This window comes from Sus scrofa, chromosome 2 (genome assembly GCF_000003025.6).
Source record: "Sus scrofa isolate TJ Tabasco breed Duroc chromosome 2, Sscrofa11.1, whole genome shotgun sequence".
NCBI classification, from domain to species: Eukaryota; Metazoa; Chordata; class Mammalia; order Artiodactyla; family Suidae; genus Sus; species Sus scrofa.
The window spans coordinates 61,083,832-61,102,711 of record NC_010444.4 but is presented as its reverse complement, the minus strand read 5'-3'; the positions used below and the strand labels follow the sequence as shown (position 1 = coordinate 61,102,711).

The 18,880-nt window shown below is 47.8% G+C and overlaps 1 protein-coding gene across 7 annotated transcripts in view; it reads left to right on the top strand.

The window, feature by feature from the left end:
• The window catches only part of C2H19orf44 (chromosome 2 C19orf44 homolog), a 28,520-nt gene that overhangs the window by 2,431 nt on the left and 7,209 nt on the right, over positions 1 to 18,880 (top strand). For 3 of the 7 annotated variants that reach the window (XR_002341601.1, XR_001306990.2, XR_002341602.1), the window contains exons 2-8: positions 3,171 to 3,936; positions 6,762 to 7,083; positions 11,464 to 11,537; positions 12,454 to 12,874; positions 14,619 to 14,714; positions 16,681 to 16,847; positions 18,568 to 18,770. Coding sequence is in view for 3 of the 7 variants with exons in the window: in XM_021083583.1 (XP_020939242.1) it covers positions 3,172 to 3,936; positions 6,762 to 7,083; positions 11,464 to 11,537; positions 12,454 to 12,874; positions 14,619 to 14,714; positions 16,681 to 16,847; positions 18,689 to 18,760 (1,917 nt within the window). In the remaining 4 variants the exon portion in view is untranslated. Of the gene's footprint in view, positions 1 to 319; positions 947 to 3,170; positions 3,937 to 6,761; positions 7,084 to 11,463; positions 11,538 to 12,453; positions 12,875 to 14,618; positions 14,715 to 16,680; positions 16,848 to 18,567; positions 18,771 to 18,880 lie in introns of those variants that run through there. The other 4 variants (XM_021083583.1, XM_005661194.3, XM_005661195.3 and 1 more) reach the window with 2 other exon arrangements.

The following is an 18,880-nucleotide window of genomic DNA, read 5'->3' as shown; positions in this document are numbered from 1 at the left end:
ATAATTCATTCTTGTACAGAATCTCAGGGGCTGGGTTAAATGTTTTACCTTGCCTAAAAGGTTTGAGCTCAGCTTTGAAAGGTGCATAAGATAAAGTGTTGCCAGATTTAATAAATCAAAATATTGGACAGCCAGGAGTTCCTGTTGTGGCTCAGTGGGTTAAGAACCCGACATAGTGCCCTAGAGGATGTGGGTTCGATCCCTGGCCCTGCTCAGTGGGTTAAGGATCCGGCATTGCTACGAGCTGTGGTTTGGGTCACAGACTCAGCTCGGATCCTGCATTGCTGTGGCTGTGGCAGGTGCAGCTCCAATTCAACCCTTTGCCCAGGAACTTCCATATGCCGCAGGTGGGGCCCTAAAAAAGAAAAAAAAATATGGGGCAGCCAGTTTAATTTCCATTTCAGATAGGCAACAAATTGTTTTTTAGTATAAGAATATTTGGAACATACTACTTTTTAGTCTAAAAATATTTGGAACATTACCTTTTAGTATAAAAATATTCAGGTCACATATTTTTAAAATTATTTGCTGTTTATCTGGAAATTCAGATAACTGGGTGTCCTGTATTTAATCTGGCAATCCCAATAAGATTGTTTTCTGAATGGACAGAGTGGTAAAAATAGGCTTTTTTAGGTCTCACAGTGAATATTTTTTTTTTACATAAAAGTTACACATGGCCTTGCTAAAACATTCAAACAGTATGGAGCTAAAGTGTGGTTCTGCATCTTGTCTTTTCTGCCTCAGAGATCATTATGCTGGAGACATGGCTATGCACAGAGAGTGCCCATTCTTTTTAACAGCTGCATAGTGTTCCATTGTCTGCCTGTGGTCATCTGGATTTCACAGGCCTCTGTGGATGGGTTCAGATTTTCGATGAGCACAAACAACGCTGCCAAGACATTCCTTGAACATATATCTCTGTGTGTGTTTGAGAACATAATAGCAGGTAAATTCCCAGACTAGGAATTGTGGGGGTCACAGTTTATGCATTTTACATTTTCATTGTTGTTGCCAAGTTCCTAGTTAAGGGGGCTGCAGCAAACTCACACTCACCCATGTCATATTTTTCCATTTTATAAACTCTTTAAAATCTTTCGAAACTTTGCTCATACAGTGGATCATTCATATTCTTGCAGGGGCACATGGGAGCTCTGAGAATATGATGAAAACTATGGCCCTTCTCCCCGGGAAACCATACACCAGCACGCACATGCCACGCAACTCATAGTCAACATTTAGTGAGGGGCCTATGTCTATCCACAGCCCCACTTCCTGCTTCCAGGGCAGTGGTTCTCACACTTTAAGTAAAATAAGACTTCCAGGGAACTCATTACATATTCAGATGGTATTTCAACAACTCTTTTTGAGAGAGCTGAGGACACTTGGATAAAGTCATTGAAACCCAGTTTGGGGTCCGACTCTTGAGTGGAGATGGAGCAATTGGAGAGGCAATGAAGCATGATGGGGGCCAATGGGGTCTTTGGAATTGGACCCGAACTTTGAACTTGGCTCTGCTACTCCCTGGCCTGGTGACCTAACCTGTGGGAGGCCTTCATTTCCTCCACCTCCTCTGCATGAGGGGGATGGCAACCATCTGGCTTGAGTGAGGGTTAAATGAGATAATGCAGCTCTGAGCTGAGTGCCGGGGCCTGAGAAACACTGGCTCTCGTCTTTTTTTTTTTTTTTCCCACTGTACAGTAAGGGGGTCAGGTTATCCTTACATGTGTACATTGCAATTACAGTTTTTCCCCCACCCTTTTTTCTGTTGCAACATGAGTATCTAGACAAAGTTCTCAATGCTATTCAGCAGGATCTCCTTGTAAATCTATTCTAAGTTGTGCCTGATAAGCCCAAGCTCCCCATCCCTCCCACTCCCTCCCCCTCCCATCAGGCAGCCACAAGTCTCTTCTCCAAGTTCATGATTTTCTTTTCTGAGGAGATGTTCATTTGTGCTGGATATTAGATTCCAGTTATAAGTGATATCATATGGCATTTGTCTTTGTCTTTCTGGCTCATTTCACTCAGTATGAGAGTCTCTAGTTCCATCCATGTTGCTGCAAATGGCATTATGTCATCATTCTTTTTTATGGCTGAGTAGTATTCCATTGTGTATATATACCACCTCTTCCGAATCCAATCATCTGTCGATGGACATTTGGGTTGTTTCCATGTCCTGGCTATTGTGAATAGTGCTGCAATGAACATGCGGGTGCACGTGTCTCTTTTAAGTAGAGTTTTGTACGGATAGATGCCCAAGAGTGGGATTGCAGGGTCATATGGAAGTTCTATGTATAGATTTCTAAGGTATCTCCAAACTGTTCTCCATAGTGGCTGTACCAGTTTACATTCCCACCAACAGTGCAGGAGGGTTCCCTTTTCTCCACAGCCCCTCCAGCACTTGTTAATGATGGCCATTTATTAATGATGGCCATTCTGACGGGTGTGAGGTGATATCTCATGGTAGTTTTGATTTGCATTTCTCTTATAATCAACAATGTTGAGCATTTTTTCATGTGTTTGTTGACCATCTGTATATCTTCTTTGGAGAAATGTCTGTTCAGGTCTTTTGCCCATTTTTCCATTGATTGATTGGTTTTTTTGCTGTTGGGTTGTATAAGTTGTTTATATATTCTAGAGATTAAGCCCTTGTCAGCTGCGGCTCTTGTCTTTAATATGTAATGTATTTCACTTAAGACCTCGTTGGGAGTTCTCGTTGTGGTGCAGCAGAAATGAATCCAACTAGGAACCATGAGGTTGAGGGTTCGATCCCTGGCCTCATTCAGTGGGTTGAGGATCCAGCCTTACCTCGAGCTGTGGGGTAGGTCGCAGATGAGGCTTGGATCTCACATTGCTGTGGCTGTGGTGTAGGCTGGCAACTATAGTTTTGATTCAGCCCCTAGCCTGGGAACTTCCATATGCTGCAGGCGCAGCCCTAAAAAGCAAACAAACAAACAAACAAACAAACCAAAAAACCCCTGGCCTTGAATGGTAATTTAGTGGTAATATACAAGGTGTCTTATTATTTTCATTGTCATCATCAAGCTTGAAGGGGAGGCTCTGGCCAGGGGGGAAAAGGGGATGCAGTCCCACCCAGGTGGTAGGAGGCAACGAGGGATTTAAATGCACTGTATGAATACCAGGTATTAAAGTTTTCTTTCTTTACTCCCTAGAATGGCTTCAATAAGAAAACCCAGCCGTCCCGTGTCCAATATCTTTGGTGACTTCAGTGATATTTCCTTGGAAGATTCAAAGGTGGAAGAAATCCAGAACTTGGGAATCAGTCGAAGTCTTACCAAAATAGCACCCAGTCAGAGCAGATTTCTAAAAAGAAACCAAACTGTGGGTGGAAGACACTTATCCCCCAAAGAGAACGCTGTCCTGGGGAGTGGGCCCTGGCCCTCCTCAGGTAGACCCCTGACCATGGCCTCAAAGGTCAGGGCCAATGCTGCACTCACGAAGCTGGCCCAGATCGAAAGCAAGATCAGGAATCGGAAGGTGCAGATGGCGTTGTCTCACGTGGAATCTGACCTGAAGACTTCTGAGGACATGCTTCCTAGTGGAGCAGACGACATTCCCCCCAGGAGGCCGGGTGACCTTTCTTCACAGAACACAGACAAAACCTCCTGGACACAGACCCGTGAAATTCTTGTCTCTGAGGGTGACAAGCCCAGTGGAAAGGTCAGTAAGTTTCTAAAGAAGAGAGAAGCACTTGTTGAAAAGATATCCCCCAAAGCACATGCTGGGAAAGAGAGGAATTTTCAAACACTCAAAGAAAAGAAACCTCCTAGAAAACTGGATTCTCCAGACAGCGATGAGGAGGAAATGAAGGAGCTGCTGGGAAGCTTGATGGAGTCTCCTAGAGAAAAAAACACAGCCACAAATCAGGGTTTCACCAGCACTAGGGTCAGTGAAGAACAACAAATAAAACTGTTCTCGGTAAGATTTGCATCTGCCTATCTACCTATCTATTTACCTATCTACCTATCTATTTTTTCTATCTATCTATCTATTCTTTCTATCTTTCTTTCTTTCTATCCTATCTATTCTATCTATCTGTTCTTCCTGTCTATTCATTTGTCTACTTATCAATTTATCCATCTATTTATTTATTTATTTATTTATTTAGTCTTTTTGCCTTTTCTAGGGCCGCTCCTGCAACATATGGAGGTTCCCAGGCTAGGGGTCCAATCAGAGCTGTAGCCGCCAGCCTACACCACAGCCACAGCAATGCAGGATCCGAGCTGTGTCTGCAACTTACACCACAGCTCATGGCAACGCCAGATCCTTAACCCACTGAGCAAGGCCAGGGATCGAACCTGCAACCTCATGGTTCCTAGTCGGATTCGTTAACCACTGAGCCACGACAGGAACTCCCTATCTATTTATTTATTTACCACACCTGTGGCATGAGGAAATTCCCCAGCCAGAAATTAAACCCATGCCACAGCAGTGACCTGAGCCACCATAGTGACAATACTGGATCCTAAACCTGCTAGGCCACCAGGGAACTCCTGCTTGTATTTATTTTTAGTAGAAGTTTTGCATTTGTACCTTTATGTCATAGCACTAGAGGTTTTTTTTTGGTTTGTTTTTGTTTTTTTTTTTGGCTATGCCCAAGGCATGTGGAATTCCTGGCCCAGGGATAGAAACCATGCCACAGCAGCGACCCAAGCCACTGCAGTGATATGCCAGATCCTTAACATACTGCACCACAAGGGAACTCCCACTAGAGACTCTGATGGCAGCCATCACTCATAAGCTACTTGAGAAAGTGTTTACAAAGGAAAGGTTGGGTTTCAGCCCATCACAGGTACCCATTCCTGGTCTGTTCTGTAAGGGACGGGATTTGGGACACATTAGACAGTTTTGCAATATGTTGAGCTTATGCTATATACACCACATGACAGCACCAGCAGTGATCACTGCTATTGGTGATCCTCGCCTACTTGTCAGTTGTACCACACAATAATCACTAACTTGGGAAGGCTGCCTTTCCATTTTTTAAAAATTGAGGTGGGAGTTCCCTTGTGGTCTAGTGGTTAGGACTCGGCACTTTCACCACTGTGGTCCGGGTTCAATCCTGGTCTGGGAACTGAGGGCACATATTAAGCCACTGCATGCCATAGCTAAAAAAGAAAAAAAAAAGGTCAAAATTAAAAAATAAATAAATAAAATTGGGGTGAAATAACCTAAAATTGATCTAATAACAATCCAGTGGCATTTAGTGCCTTACACAAACCACCAGCTCTGTCTCGTTCCAAAACAGTATCATCATCCCCAAAGGAAACCCTTACCTAGTATCACTTCTGTTTCTCCCTCCCCTAGAACCTAATAGTCACTATCTCCTTTCTGTCTCTGTGGGTTTGCCTGTTCTAGACATTTCATGTAATGGAATCACATGGAATCAGACAACACCTGGCCTTTTGTGTCTGGTTTCTTCCCCTCAGCATGATTTTTTCGAGGTTCACTCACATTGGAGCGTGTATCAGTGCTTCATTCCTTTTTATGGCTGAATATTATTCCATCGTATGGGTGGACCACATTTGGTTTATCCATTCATCTATTGATAGGCATTTGGGTTGTTTCCACCTTTTGGTGATTGTGACTAGTGTACAAGTATCTGAGTCCCTGTTTTCAGTTCTTTTGGGTCTATACCTAGGAGTGGAATTGCTGCGTCCTATAGTAATTCTATGTGTAACTTGTTGTGGAACAGATGAACTGTTTCCCATCAGCAGTGTATGAGGGCTCCAGTTTCTCTACATTCTCGCCCACATTTGTTTTCCGGGGGGTTTTTTGGTTTTGTTTTTTGTTTTTTGTCATAGCCATCCTATGCGTGTGAAGTGATGGGACGGTTGTAGGTTTTTTTTAATTAATTTATTTATTTTAGTCTATTTAGGGCCATACACATGGCATATGGAAGTTCCCAGGCTAGGGGGAAAATCACAGCTGTAGCCACAGCAAATGGGATCCGATCCTTGTCCGTGACCTACACCACAGCTCGTGGCAATGGTGGATCCTTAACCCACCAAGCAAGGCCAGGGATTGAACCCACATCCTCATGGATACAAATTGGGTTCATTACTGCTGAGCTGCGACATGAACTCCATTGGTCTTGTTTTGTTTTGTTTTTAATCTTTTAAAGATTTCTTTCCTTTTGGCCATGCCCAAAGCATATAGAAGTTATGGGGCCAGGGATTGAACCTGCGCCACAGCAGTGACAACACCAGATCCTGAACCTACTGTGCCACCTGGGAACTCTAGGAAGGTTGCATTCTAAAAGGGAAAAATCTGTATATTGATTTTGACTCTGTTGAAGATCCAGGCAGTCATAGATCACGTACTAAGGGAACCTGGTTTAGAAAATGTGTAATTAACGGTATGTATTTGAAAGCAAAGTGATATTCCTAATTATTTGTGGAGTATGTTTTTTTCTTTTTAATTTTTTTGGCCATGGCATGCAATAACTTGATGTGGGGCCTGGGTTCCCAGACCAGGGATTGAACCCAGCCTGCAGCAGTGAAAGCATAACCACTAGACCACCAGGGAACTCCCTTGTGGAGTATTTCTAATCTCAGTGTTAGCTTGTCTAAATGTTGTACCTTGACTTCCAGAAATGGGGGGAGAGGAGAGATAGGAGCAGAGAAGGATAATTGTTTGATCACCAAGGAGTTAGTCTCATGCTTCCCACCAGCCGTGGTGTCCAATGATAAGGACAGATGTGTCGTACATTTGGTAATTTCACTTAATTTCCTCCAAAGTAGGATCAGACCCCAACTCAACCAAGAGTCCTTTCACTGCCCAGTAAGGACCTTTCCAGTTCAAAGCCATTTTGGACATCACGTGTGCCAACCTCACAGTCAGCCGATGGGATCCTTCGCAGCACTGGCTCAAGAAATTGTTCCCCACAGACTCACATTTCAGATGACACAGCCCCCCACAAAGCATCGATTTCCACTCCCGGCACCTTTCCGAAGTCATTGCCTTCGACAGTCGGGGACGGCAAGCTCTCATCCCCGCCCAGATGGAGTGAGGCTGGGCCTCTGGAGGAGTCTCCCTCAGCAGCTACCGATGACAGCCTAAACGGTAACCCTGGGTAGGAAGGGCAGGTCTGCCTTTAGGGTCCCCAGTGTGGTGTCACAGGGTATTGTCATGAGGAGTACCAGTCACACCCTCGGCTTCCTGATCTTTCCTAGTCAAGGAGCCAAGTCAGATTTTTGTTCTGTCTTTAAGCCTTCATCTGGTAATGTTGCCCAGTGACAGAGCAGAAAAAAAAAAAAAATCCTTCTCAAGACATGTGGATGAGAAAGGCAACTCAGTTTTTCTTGTTGTGAAAAAGGAATTTGCCTCCCTTCCTTTTTTTCTTTTTTTCTTTTTCTTTTTGGTATGCAGAAGCTCCCCAGGCTAGGGATTGAACCTGTGCCATAGCAGCAACCCAAGCCACAACAGCAACAATGCCAGATCCTTAACCCACTGACCCACCAGGGAACTCCTTTCCTTTCCTTTATATTTTAATTAAAAAATTTTTTTTTGTCTTTTTAGGCCTGCACCCACGGCATATGGAGGTTCCCAGGCTAGGGGTCGAATCTGCGCTACAGCTGCAGGCTGACACCACAGCCACAGCAACTCGAGATCTGAGCTGCACCTGTGACCCACACCGCAGCTCACAGCAATGCTGGATCCTTAACCCATTGAGCAAGGCCAGGGATGGAACCTCTGTCCTCATGGATACTAGTCTGATTTGTTTCTGCTGAGTCGCTATGGGAACTCCTCCTTTCCTTTTTAAATTCAGAAAATGAAACAGATCTCTAGCCAGTCACTTTTAGGGGTGGGAAGGCTGTACCTTCAGCATGTGGAAGTTTCCAGAAAGGAATGCAACCCATGCCACAGCAGTGACCCAAGTTGCGGTAGTGACAGTGTGCATCCTGAACCCACTCTGCCACAAGAGAACAACTTTTCTGTTCTTTCTTTTCTTTTTCTTTCTTTTTTTTCGGTCTTTTGTCTTTTTAGGGCTGCATCCGTGGCATATGCAGGTTCCCAGGCTAAGGGTCAAATCGGAGCTGTAGCTGCCGGCCTACACCATAGCCACAGCAATGCAGGATCCGAGCTGCATCTGCAACCTACACCACAGCTCACGGTAATGCTGGATCCTTAACCCACTGAGTGAGGTCAGGGATCAAACCTGCCTCCTCACGGATGCTAGTCAGATTCGGTTCCGCTGAACCACAACGGGAACTCCCCTTTCTGCTCTTTCTTAAATACGTACAATATTAAAATAAAAATCATGTTGAATGATGTTCAAATAATAAAAATATTTGTGACTGAAGTTCTCCTGTGGTTCAGCAGGTTAAGGATCCAGCATGTCAGGAATTTGATGACAATTAGACGCACCCCTGCCCCCAGGTGCTGGACGATCAGTAGCCTGTGAATCAGTTGTAGGGAAGGACAAATAGCTGTTCCTTGTGTCTTTCAGGTTTTCAGCTGGGGCTGTTTAACAAAAGACAGGTTAGAAGTTCCTGTTATGGCATAGTGGGTTAAGGATCTTTGTGGTCTCTGTGGCAGCACAGGTTCAACCCCCAGCCCAGTGTAGTGGGCTAAGAATCTGGCGTGGATGCAGCTTTAGCACAGGTCTAGCTGCAGCTTGGATTCCATCCCTGGTCCAGGAACGTCCATATGCTGCCGGCATAGCCAAAAAGAAAAAAAAAAAGAAGAAGAGGCAAATTAACGGGAGAAAAGCATTCAGTTTTTTGGTTTTGGGTGTTTTTTTTTTTTTTTTGGTCTTTTATCTTTTGAGGGCCTCACCTGCGGCACATGGAGGATCCTAGGCTAGGGGTCTTATTGAAGCTGTTGCTGCCGGACTACGTCACAGCTACAGCAACGCCAGATCCAAGCCACATCTGTGACCTACAGCACAGTTCATGGCAATGTCGGATCCTTAACTGACTGAGCGAGGCCAGGGCCACATCTGTGACCTACAGCACAGCTCATGGCAATGTCGGATCCTTAACTGACTGAGCGAGGCCAGGGATCGAACCCGCAACCTCATGGTTCCTAGTCGGATCCATTTCTGCTGTGCCACAACAGGAACTCCAAGCATTCAGATGTTAAATAAATATGTGATAAATATGTAATGTAAGTTTTATGTGACACAAGAGCCTTCATAAGGAAATGAAGAAACGGTCACGCCTCACGATAAGTTTGATGAGGAGTGGAAAATCGGGAGAAAATGTGATAGACAAGAGGATATGAGCTAAGGGGAGTAGTAGTGTGCTACTTGGGGTTGGGATCGCTCCGTGTCCCTCCATCTTGGGCGTAAGGATGCTCCTTTCCTCTGGGTAGAGGGAAAGCGCGTCTTACGTGAAGGTCTAACAACCTGCTTCAGGGGAGAGGGTCAGGGAGCCCTCGCAGCCCCCGCTGTGTCTCAGATTCCTGCAGCTCAAATATTCAAGGTGCCAAAGTACCACTGGGTGTGGGCCGGGAGGAAGTGCACCGCCAACCAAGGTGATCTCATGAGGGTCAGAGAAGGCTGGGGGATGGACTCCAGTGATGTGGCAGCCTCAGGGCCTGCCATCTGCTGGATGCCACTTGGTGCCTTGCCAACACGGGCTCGGATCTTTGGGCCCAAGAGACTGGTGAGTGGGCATCCTCGCCAGCCTGGCCGGTGTGGATGAGAAGGTGGGTGTAGCTGGTGGGGCAGGTGCCAGACCTGGCTTCTTGCCCTGCTGGGCTGCCCCTCAGCCCTTGCCACTGGCCCAGAGAGGCCCCTTGGTGCCCAGACCCCCCCTTCCCTCATCCTGATGCAGCCTCAAGGGAGGCAGGCAGCTGGGAGTGGGGAGTACTAGTCTGAGTTGGGGGTTTAGCATACCTGGGGTGGATGTCCTTACTGGTCAAGCAGTCCGGGGTTCTGTGTGCCTCATGTTCCTCATCTGTGAGGTGAGGCAGAATTGTGTCAGTGAGCTGGTGCCCGTGGAGGCCTCAGTGGGTCCTGCTTCACAGTAAAAGTGCATGTCAATGTCAGCTGATGTGACAATAATGTTATTTCGCAGCCAGCACCAACACTGTTCCTAAAGGCTAGTCCACAGTCTTCTGTGGTGCCTTTGCCCAAGCTGCCTCGGATGCCTTGGTCCATGAACGTTATCTCTGGATCTACCTGTCCCACGGCACTGTAGTGACTGGCAATGTCAGAGGAGCTGGGAGGTGGGCGGGAGGAGCCCCTAGCGCTAGTGTCATGTGTGGGCTTTGATATGATCCCATGTCAGGCTGACTGGCATGTGGTGGTACTTCACTCAGCCGACCTTTCCAGAGAGCGTGGGTGGCCCACCCTTTTTTCTCTCTTGCTCACCACCTGTCCAGAGGGTCCTACTCCCGTCTGCTCCTGCTTACTGTCCCCTTCCTGTTTTGTGGAAGCCCCTAGGGGCCCTGGGCCCCCCTCCCAGATCAGCCATGGTTGGATCATGTACCTGCTTGAGTTCTTTTCTTTTTACAGCCGCACCATTGGCATAAGGAAGTTCCTGGGCTAGGGGTCGAATCAGAGCTGCTGCTGAGGCTTGTGTCACAGTTACAGCAATGCCAGATCTGAACTGCTTCTGTGATCTACGCTGCAGCTTGCTGCAATGCTGGATCCTTAATCCACAGAGCGAGGCCAGTGTTTGAACCCACATCTTCATGGACACTATATTGGATTCTTAACCTGCTGAGCTATGACAGGAACTCCCTCTGCTTGGGTTTTGAGGCCATGCAGGCAGGAGGCACAGCTCCAATCCACACATACCCCCCTCCCCCCGCCTCCCAGCACACACATACAACGTCTGTGCTTCAGGGTCTTGAACTGGGCCAATGGTAGAGGCCCTGCTGACACTGCCAATGGCGGGCTCACAGGTTGAATGGGCAGAAATCTGCTGGGGCACCAGACCTGGGCTGAGCATTCCTGCTCCTGAGTGGCCGCCCAGCACTTGGGTGCTGGTGACTGGCCAGCTGGCCCCACAGAGCGGTTGTTCACCTGAGCTCCTGTGGCCTTAACTCTCTGTAAATGAGAACTTAGGACAAGGTGCCTCTCCTCAGAGGAGGGGACCTTGTGCACCCTTGTCACTGTGCCTCCTTCGTGGCACTGTGATCATCTGCTCTTCTGTCTAGGCCAGGGGCGAGGAGGCCCATTTTTATAAATAAAGTTTTATTGGGACACAGCCATGCCCATTCATTTACACATGATTTGTGGCAGTTTTTGAATCATAAGAGCAGAGCTGAGCAACTGTAACAGACAGACTAGTCCGAAAAGCCAAAAATAGTCACTCCCTAGTCCTTCAGAAAAGAAGAAGCACTCAGACCCCTGGGCAAGCTTTCTGAAAACAGGCATGGCATGCCTTCCAAGCTTCCTGTCCCTAGCATTTAGCCTGGTGCCTACAAGTGCTAGTAGGCTATGGAGTAAATAAATGAGTCAATATTGTCATGTTGCATTTTTCATTACAGATTTTAGAATAAACATTTTATCCCTTGATGATCTGTCTCCAGCTGTCAGTGAGAAACCAGACTTTGAACAGAAAGTAAGTACAATGAACTGATTTATCATTGCAGGTCTTTAGATAGAAAGGCTTGCAACCATCATGACTAAGCCAGTAGTTCTCACCTGGGGGTGATTGCACCCCTTGGGGACACTTGGCCACATCTGGTGACATTGTGGTCATTGTGACTAGGGTGCAGGGTGCTACTGACATTGAGTTGGTGGCAGCCAGGGATGCTGCTTATTGTTTGGCAATGTACAGGATGGCCTCCATGCAAAGAATATTTGGATCTCAAATGTCTGTGTGCCATGGGTGAGACCTTGATTTTGTTATAATGGAATCGAGCTACTTAATGTAGCCAACAGTGAAAGCAGGTCCCACTGAGACCTCCCCACCATAATACCTGCATTGACCTCTTCTTGTTCCAGTGTCCCATGGGGATTCTGGCCGTATTAGTAACTGCCTCATGATCAATGCATTTTTTTTAGGGCTGTACTGTGGTATGTGGAGGTTCCCCGGCTAGGGGCTGAATTGGAGCTGCAGCTGCCAGCTACACCACAGCCATAGCAACGTGGGATACAAGCCTTGTTTGTGACCTCCACTGCAGTTTGCAGCAACGCCAGATCCTTAACCCACTGAGCAAGGCCAGGGATCGAGCCTGCATCCTTAAGGATACTAGTCAGGTTTGTTTCCACTGATCCACAATAGGAACTCCCAATATGTGTTTTAATAATGCAGAATAATGACGCTTTAGCTAATTCCACCCATGTGCCACCTACACATGTGTCCTGGGCTGAAGGGTCCACGGTACTTGGCCTGCCCAAATACTGCCCAGAGTGGACCCTCGCTTGCCAGGCCCCAGGTGGTGGTGGGGTGCTTTCATTCTAATGCAGCAGTATTTTGAGTGTGTTGCTTGTTCCAAGATACCTTCAGTTACCTCTGCCATCCTTTGTTTTAGAAAGATGGTCAGAGGGAAAAGGCATCCAGCCGAAGCCCCTGGGTAGGGAGCCCTTCCTCTGGAAGTGAGGTCTCTGAGCACCTGAGCGAGCGGTCGGCCTTGTCTGCTGGGTCCAAGGGTGTTTCTGGCCCAGGGCCCATGTCACAGGAACCTCTGGCCAGCTCCGAGAGCTTTTCTTACTCGGAAGATTTTGAAAAATCCCCTAGTCCAACGACAGCGTCTGAGTTGACGGCCCATTCTGAGGAGTCTCCTGACAGGACGCTGGCCACTCGGTCTGAGTTTTCTGCAAGTCTGGAGACAGCCCTTCCTCCACCAACACCCAAGTCTCAGAAGAAGCGGACCAGGGGTGTTGCAAGAGTCATGGTGAAGGAGACGGCTGTGCAGACCCCTGATCCTGCCTTCATCTACCAGTGGACTAAGGGTAAGAGTGATGGCCTGGAGCTCTGAGGAGGGAGGAGGGGGCCTGGCTGCAGTGACAAGCACCAGAGCCAGGAGGTCTGAGCTGTTGTCATTAACTAGCTGTGGGGACCCTAGCACCCTATCTCCTCTTCCACTGAAGAGGGCAGGGTTCCCTGTCTTCCCACTGTCTTCCAAGCTCTAAAACACTCTGAAAAGTTTCAGAACCAAAGACAAAGGCAGTGGTTCTCAGCTGGGGTGATCTCGGCCCCAGAGGACATTGGCAAGGTCTGAGTGACAGACAGACAGTCTATGGGTAGATGCCAGGGGTGCTGCCTAACATGCTGCAGTGGCCAGGACAGCCCCACCACAGAGTGATGTGCTCCACATGTCAGCTATGCCTGGGGTGAGCTGGGGGCAGTGCTGAGACAGGAGCCACCTTCCAGGACAGTGAGTGTTCAGGTGACTCATGGGGCCCCAGCCTGGGGGGTCCAGGGGCTGCCGTGTCACTTGTTTAGCTGGTTGTCCAAACTCGGGTTTTGGAGGGTTCTCTTCTGGGGTGTGGCAGGCACTGCTCATAGTGGCTGGTGCAGCTTTCCAGGTATTTCTCTTGTCCCCAGCATCCTGGCCCTTCTGGACAGAGAGGTCACTTTTTTTTTCTTCTTCTCTTTTTTAGGGTTGCACCTGTGGCATATGGAAGTTCCCAGGTTAGGGGTTGAATTGGACCTGTAGCTGGAGCCTACACCACAGCCACAGCAATGCCAGATCCAAGCCGTGTCTGCAACCTACACCACAGCTCATGGCAACACTGGATCCTTGACCCGCTAAGTGAGGCCAGGGATCGAATCCTCAACCTCATGGTTCCTAGTTGGATTCGTTTCCACTGCACCACGGTGGGAACTCTGAATATAGTTCTCTTTGCTATACAGTAGGACCTTGCTGTTTATCCATTCTGTATGTCATAGTTTGCTTCTGCTAACCCCCAACTCCCAATCCATCCCTCCTCCGTCAACCTTGGCAACCACAAGTCTGTTCTCTATGTCTGTGAGTCTGTTTCTGTTCTGTAGATGGGTTCATTTGTGCCATATTTTAGATTCCACATGTAATATATGGTATTTGTCTTTCTCTGAGTTATTTCACTTGGTTTGATAATCTCTAGGTCCATCCATGTTGCCGCAAATATCATTTGGAGAGGCATCACAGCCACACCATGTGGAGGTTCCTGAGCCAGGGATGGAGCCTGAGCCACAGCAGTGAGCCAAGCCACAGCAGGGATAATGCTGGCTACTTAACCTGCTGCGCCACCAGGGAACTCTGTTTTTGCAATTTAAAGAGATCCTTTTGTAAAACATTGGTGGTGCTGATTTCCTAGACGAGTCCTGACATGGAAAGGAGGAAGAAAAAAGGCAGCCTAACGAAACCAGCTTGTTACAGTCAGGGAACATTCCAAAGCCCTCAAATGGTTGCGGAGGGAAGAGCTGGGGAAGGGGGCACGATGCCGCACTCGTCAGCTGCCCTGAGCTTCAGTGACCACTTCAGCCAGCTCACCTGAGCTGTATGTTGAACATGGTGAACCTACCAGAAAGACGGAGGCAGGTTTGGGGAAATTTTAAAAGGGTAAGAGGTTAAAAAAGCAAGGAGGGTGGCCATCACATTCAGAAAGAGAAAAGGACAGATTCACTAGCTTATTTTAAAGGTCATATCATTGATGAGAAAGTCTTTGCTCTGCATCTTGTCCACTCACCCCTCCTCCTTTTTCCTTGGGACAGCGGCCAGTGTGGCGGCCATCGGGCCAGCCCTGGGAGGCGCCTACGTGGACCCTGCACCCATTGCCAGTCATGTCATCAGTGCAGATGCCATAGAAGGTAACAGACCAGCTCAACTTGTGGGTCCTGTCAGTGAAAGGGACATTTTACCTGCAACTTCATGCCCACCCTTGGAGGTGTGGTGCCTCCTTTAGCATTAGGTTCAGGGAATCTGCTGGTGGGCATCGTTACAGTCTCAGGAAACTGCCACAATTCCTGGGACCCCGGACAACAATGTCTGAGGGCAGTTATCTGTCTTGCAAAATGACGCTGATGCTGGACTAAACAGTAAGGTTACCAGTAAGACACCTGTGAGCCTTCCACCCCAACAGGGCTATTTTTATTTTGTGTGTTCCCCTTTGAGCCTTTTTGGTCCAGAATCCATAGCTGTTTTTCTCTGGGAGACACTTAGCCAGTACGGAGTTTATATCCTTTAAAAAAGAAAGTCATCCTTTATGTATTTATTTATTTATTTTTTGGCTGCACACACTGCACATGGAAATTCCTAGGCCAGGGATCGAATCTGAGTTCCAGCTGCAACCTACACCACAGCTGTGGCAATGTGGGATCCTTAACCCACTGCACCAGGCTGGGGATTGAAGCCATGCCTTAGCAGCAATGTGAGCCGTCACAGAGCCAGCACCAGATCTTTAATCCACTGTGCCACAGTGGGAACTCCCCTTTTTAAAAAACTTAATATTAACCTCAAGATTTTTCCCAGTTACTATTTAGCATTGTTTTGTTTAGTTTTTTTGGTTTTTTTTGACCATGGCATGCTGTGGCTTGATGTCAGATCCCAGACCAGAGCCTGAACTGGGCTGCAGTGGTGAAAGCACCAAGTCTTACCCACTAGACCACCAAGGAACTTCCCCTACTATGTAGTCTTAATAAATCATCATTTTTAACAGTTGAAGTTATTTTAAATTGTATTTTTATATAAAAATTATATTTTAATTGCATTTTAAATTCTAAAATATTTTAAGTACGTGTTTAAAAATGTGTAATGTAAAAATGTACCCTCTTCCTTATTGTTACCTTTTGGCTGCACCCGTGGCACACGGAAGTTCCAGGGCTAGGGATCGAACCATGCCATAGCATCGACCTAAGCCACAGTAGTGAAAACATTGGATACTTAACCTGATGAGCTACCAGGGAACAGCATCTTCTCCCCCCCCCCTTTTTTTCTTTTTACAGCCACACCTATGGCATATGGAAGCTCCCACGCCAGGGGCTGAATTAGAGCTGCAGGCCTACACCACAGCCACCGCAATTCGAGATCTGAGAAGCATCTGCAACCTATGATGCAGCTTGCAGCAATGCTGGATCCTTAACCCACTGAGCGAGGCCAGGGATCAAACCTGCATCCTCACAGAGACAATGTCGGGTCCTTAACCCACTGAGCTACAATGAGAAATCCTCTTCCCCATTTTTATTTTTATTTGCTTATTTTAGGGCTGCAGCCATGGCATATGGACGTTCCCAGGCCAGGGGTTAGAATCAGCTACAGCTCCTGTGCAGTAATGCGGGATCTGAGCTGCATCTGCAACCTACACCACAGCTCGTGGCAATACCAGATCCTTAACCCACTGAGTGACACCAGGGATTGAACCCGTGTCCTCATGGATACTAGTTGGATTTGTTTCCGCTGTGCCATGAAGGAACTCCCTCCTCATCCCTTCTTTTAATCATACGGTTCAGGAGTGTTAGATTTGCACCATGCGGGTGCAGTTTTACTGGCCTTTCCTTGTGTTGGACGCTCAGCCTGAGCGTTCTGGTTCTTCCTGGGAGTTGAGTGTCCCACACAGGCAGCTCTGGGGAGCCACACATGTCAATGAAAAGCAGTTCTTGTATTGCTGAGTAGAGATAGGCACATAACAGGCCAGGCCTTCATGGCTTCCGAAGGTGGCTGCACCTGCAGAGAGCATCCTGACACAGCTGAGGGGGCAGTGGCTACAGGGCCCTCGAGGGGTACAGGGACTGTCAGGGGCCAGGGGCCAGGCTGCTGACTGATGGGGAACTGTTGCAGCCCTGACAGCATACAGCCCAGCCGTGTTTGCACTCAATGACATGCTGAAGCAGCAGCTGAACCTGACGCAGCAGTTCATCGAGGCCAGCCGGCACCTACACGCGTCCCTCCTGCACTCCCTGGACCGGGACTCGTTCCACTACCACACCCTGGAGGAAACCAAAGAGGTGACCATGGCACAGCTGCCCCTTCATGGGAGAGAGGGCAGGGGGCTTCCCATGCTTAGTCTGGGGCAGCAGGGATGCTGGGAACCGGCTGCTTTCAGTCCTAATGGAAGGAGTCTTGTTCTGTCCTTGTCTGTGACCAGGGCTGGTATGGGGTGGGCACTAAGCGCCAGCGGCAGCCTAGGCTCTCTGTGACCTCCGACCAAAGGTGACCTCCTCAGTGAGGGTCTCCAAAGCCCCTTCCTGAGGGCCACTGGGCGAGGTCTCTCTCAGTCCTGAGGGCTAAAGCTCAAGGTACATCACACTCACCTATGTCTCTTTTTCCCTCCAAAAATTTATTATTTTATTTTTTGGCCATGCCCATGGCGTGCAAAATTTTCCAGTCCAGGGATCAAACCCATGCCACAGCAGTGACCTGAGCTGCTGCAGTGTCAATGCCAGATCCTTAACTGCTAGGCCACCAGGGAATGTCCCCAAAATTAATTAATTAATTAATTAGTCTTTTTGCCATTTTCTTGGGCCGCTCCCACGGCATATGGAGGTTCCCAGGCTAGGGGTCAAATCGGAGCTCTAGCCACCGGCCTACGCCAGAGCCACAGCAATGCGGGATCTGAGCCGCGTCTGTGACCTACACCACAGCTCACGGCAATGCCGGAAACTTAACCCACTGAGCAAGGGCAGGGATTGAACCCACAACCTCATGGTTCCTAGTCGGATTCATTAACCACTGCGCCATGACAGAAACTCCTCCCCCAAATTTATTTTTTTCTGATTACAAAAAAATATTATTTTATAATAATTTTATTGGATATGGAACTTGTCAAGTCCTCCATAACATTATATTCTTTAGATTTTTCCTACGTAAGATATAAACCATTAGGTATATGTACACTATATATCAAAGTATAAAATAAATAGAATAGGTATAGTATTATTTATAAGTATTTCTTTACAGAAATGGCATCACAATATATGAATTGTTCTGAATGATTTTTATCATTTTATCAGTATTTCAGTATATATTTCTTAAAAATAAGAACTCTAAGTCACAATACCATTATAATACCAAAACCAAATTAACGTTTAATATCATTAAATAGTAAATTTCCACTCATTTAATAAAAGCTCTACATTTTGTTCCTGTTTTTGTCGTTAGTCTCCAAAGTCATACATCAAGATTGTTTGGTGTCTTTTGAGCCTCCCAATCTAAAGCAGTGGTTCTCAGCCCTGAGCAGTGTCATACCTCCTCAGGCCCGAACACCAAGGTCGTGATGGCAGCAGGGCAGGCCTGGGAGTGGACACTACTCTCACAGGCCCACCAGGGACCCACTTTGAGAACCACTGCTCTACAGGTCTGCCCCCCTGCCCCATCTCTTTTGTTTCCTTGCAGTTTATTGGTCGGAAGAAAACAGGTTGTCCAGTAGTTTCCCACATTCTGGACTTGGCTGACTGCGCCTCTGTGGGGCCCTTTAACTTTGTTTCTGCTGGCTGTACATTAGGTGATTGGATGCAGCGATCTGAGCATGTCACCTGCCTATAGCCTACGGTGACTGCCTGCTGTCTGCTCTAGGCTCATGTCCTGAGTGTGGCACCCAAGCCCTTCTCCCCTACCTGTGTGCTCAGAGGGCACCCCTGGTAGCCCCACCCCCACTGCAGCCCCTCTTCCCCTTCAGGGTACCTGCCCAGAGCCTGCCCGGGCTCACCTCCCCTCTTGTTCCCACAGCACTGCCACCTGGCATCCCATCATTTTTTGCTAGACCCTGGGGACAGGCTCTCCAGCACCCAGAGCTTCAACAGCCCGAGGCTGCAGTGGTGACGGCTTCCCCATGTCTTCTGCCCCACAGTACATCAGACAACACAGGCCCACTCCGCTGACCATGGAGGAGGCTCTGGAGGAGGTGAAGAAGGAGCTGTGAATGCTAGCAGGTGAGACAGACTTGTGGGTCTTGGCTGTGGGCCGACTGAGATGCCCACACATTAGTTCCCAGGGGACACTCAGGGGGGCCTCTCCCAGGACTCACCTGAGTGGAATCCCA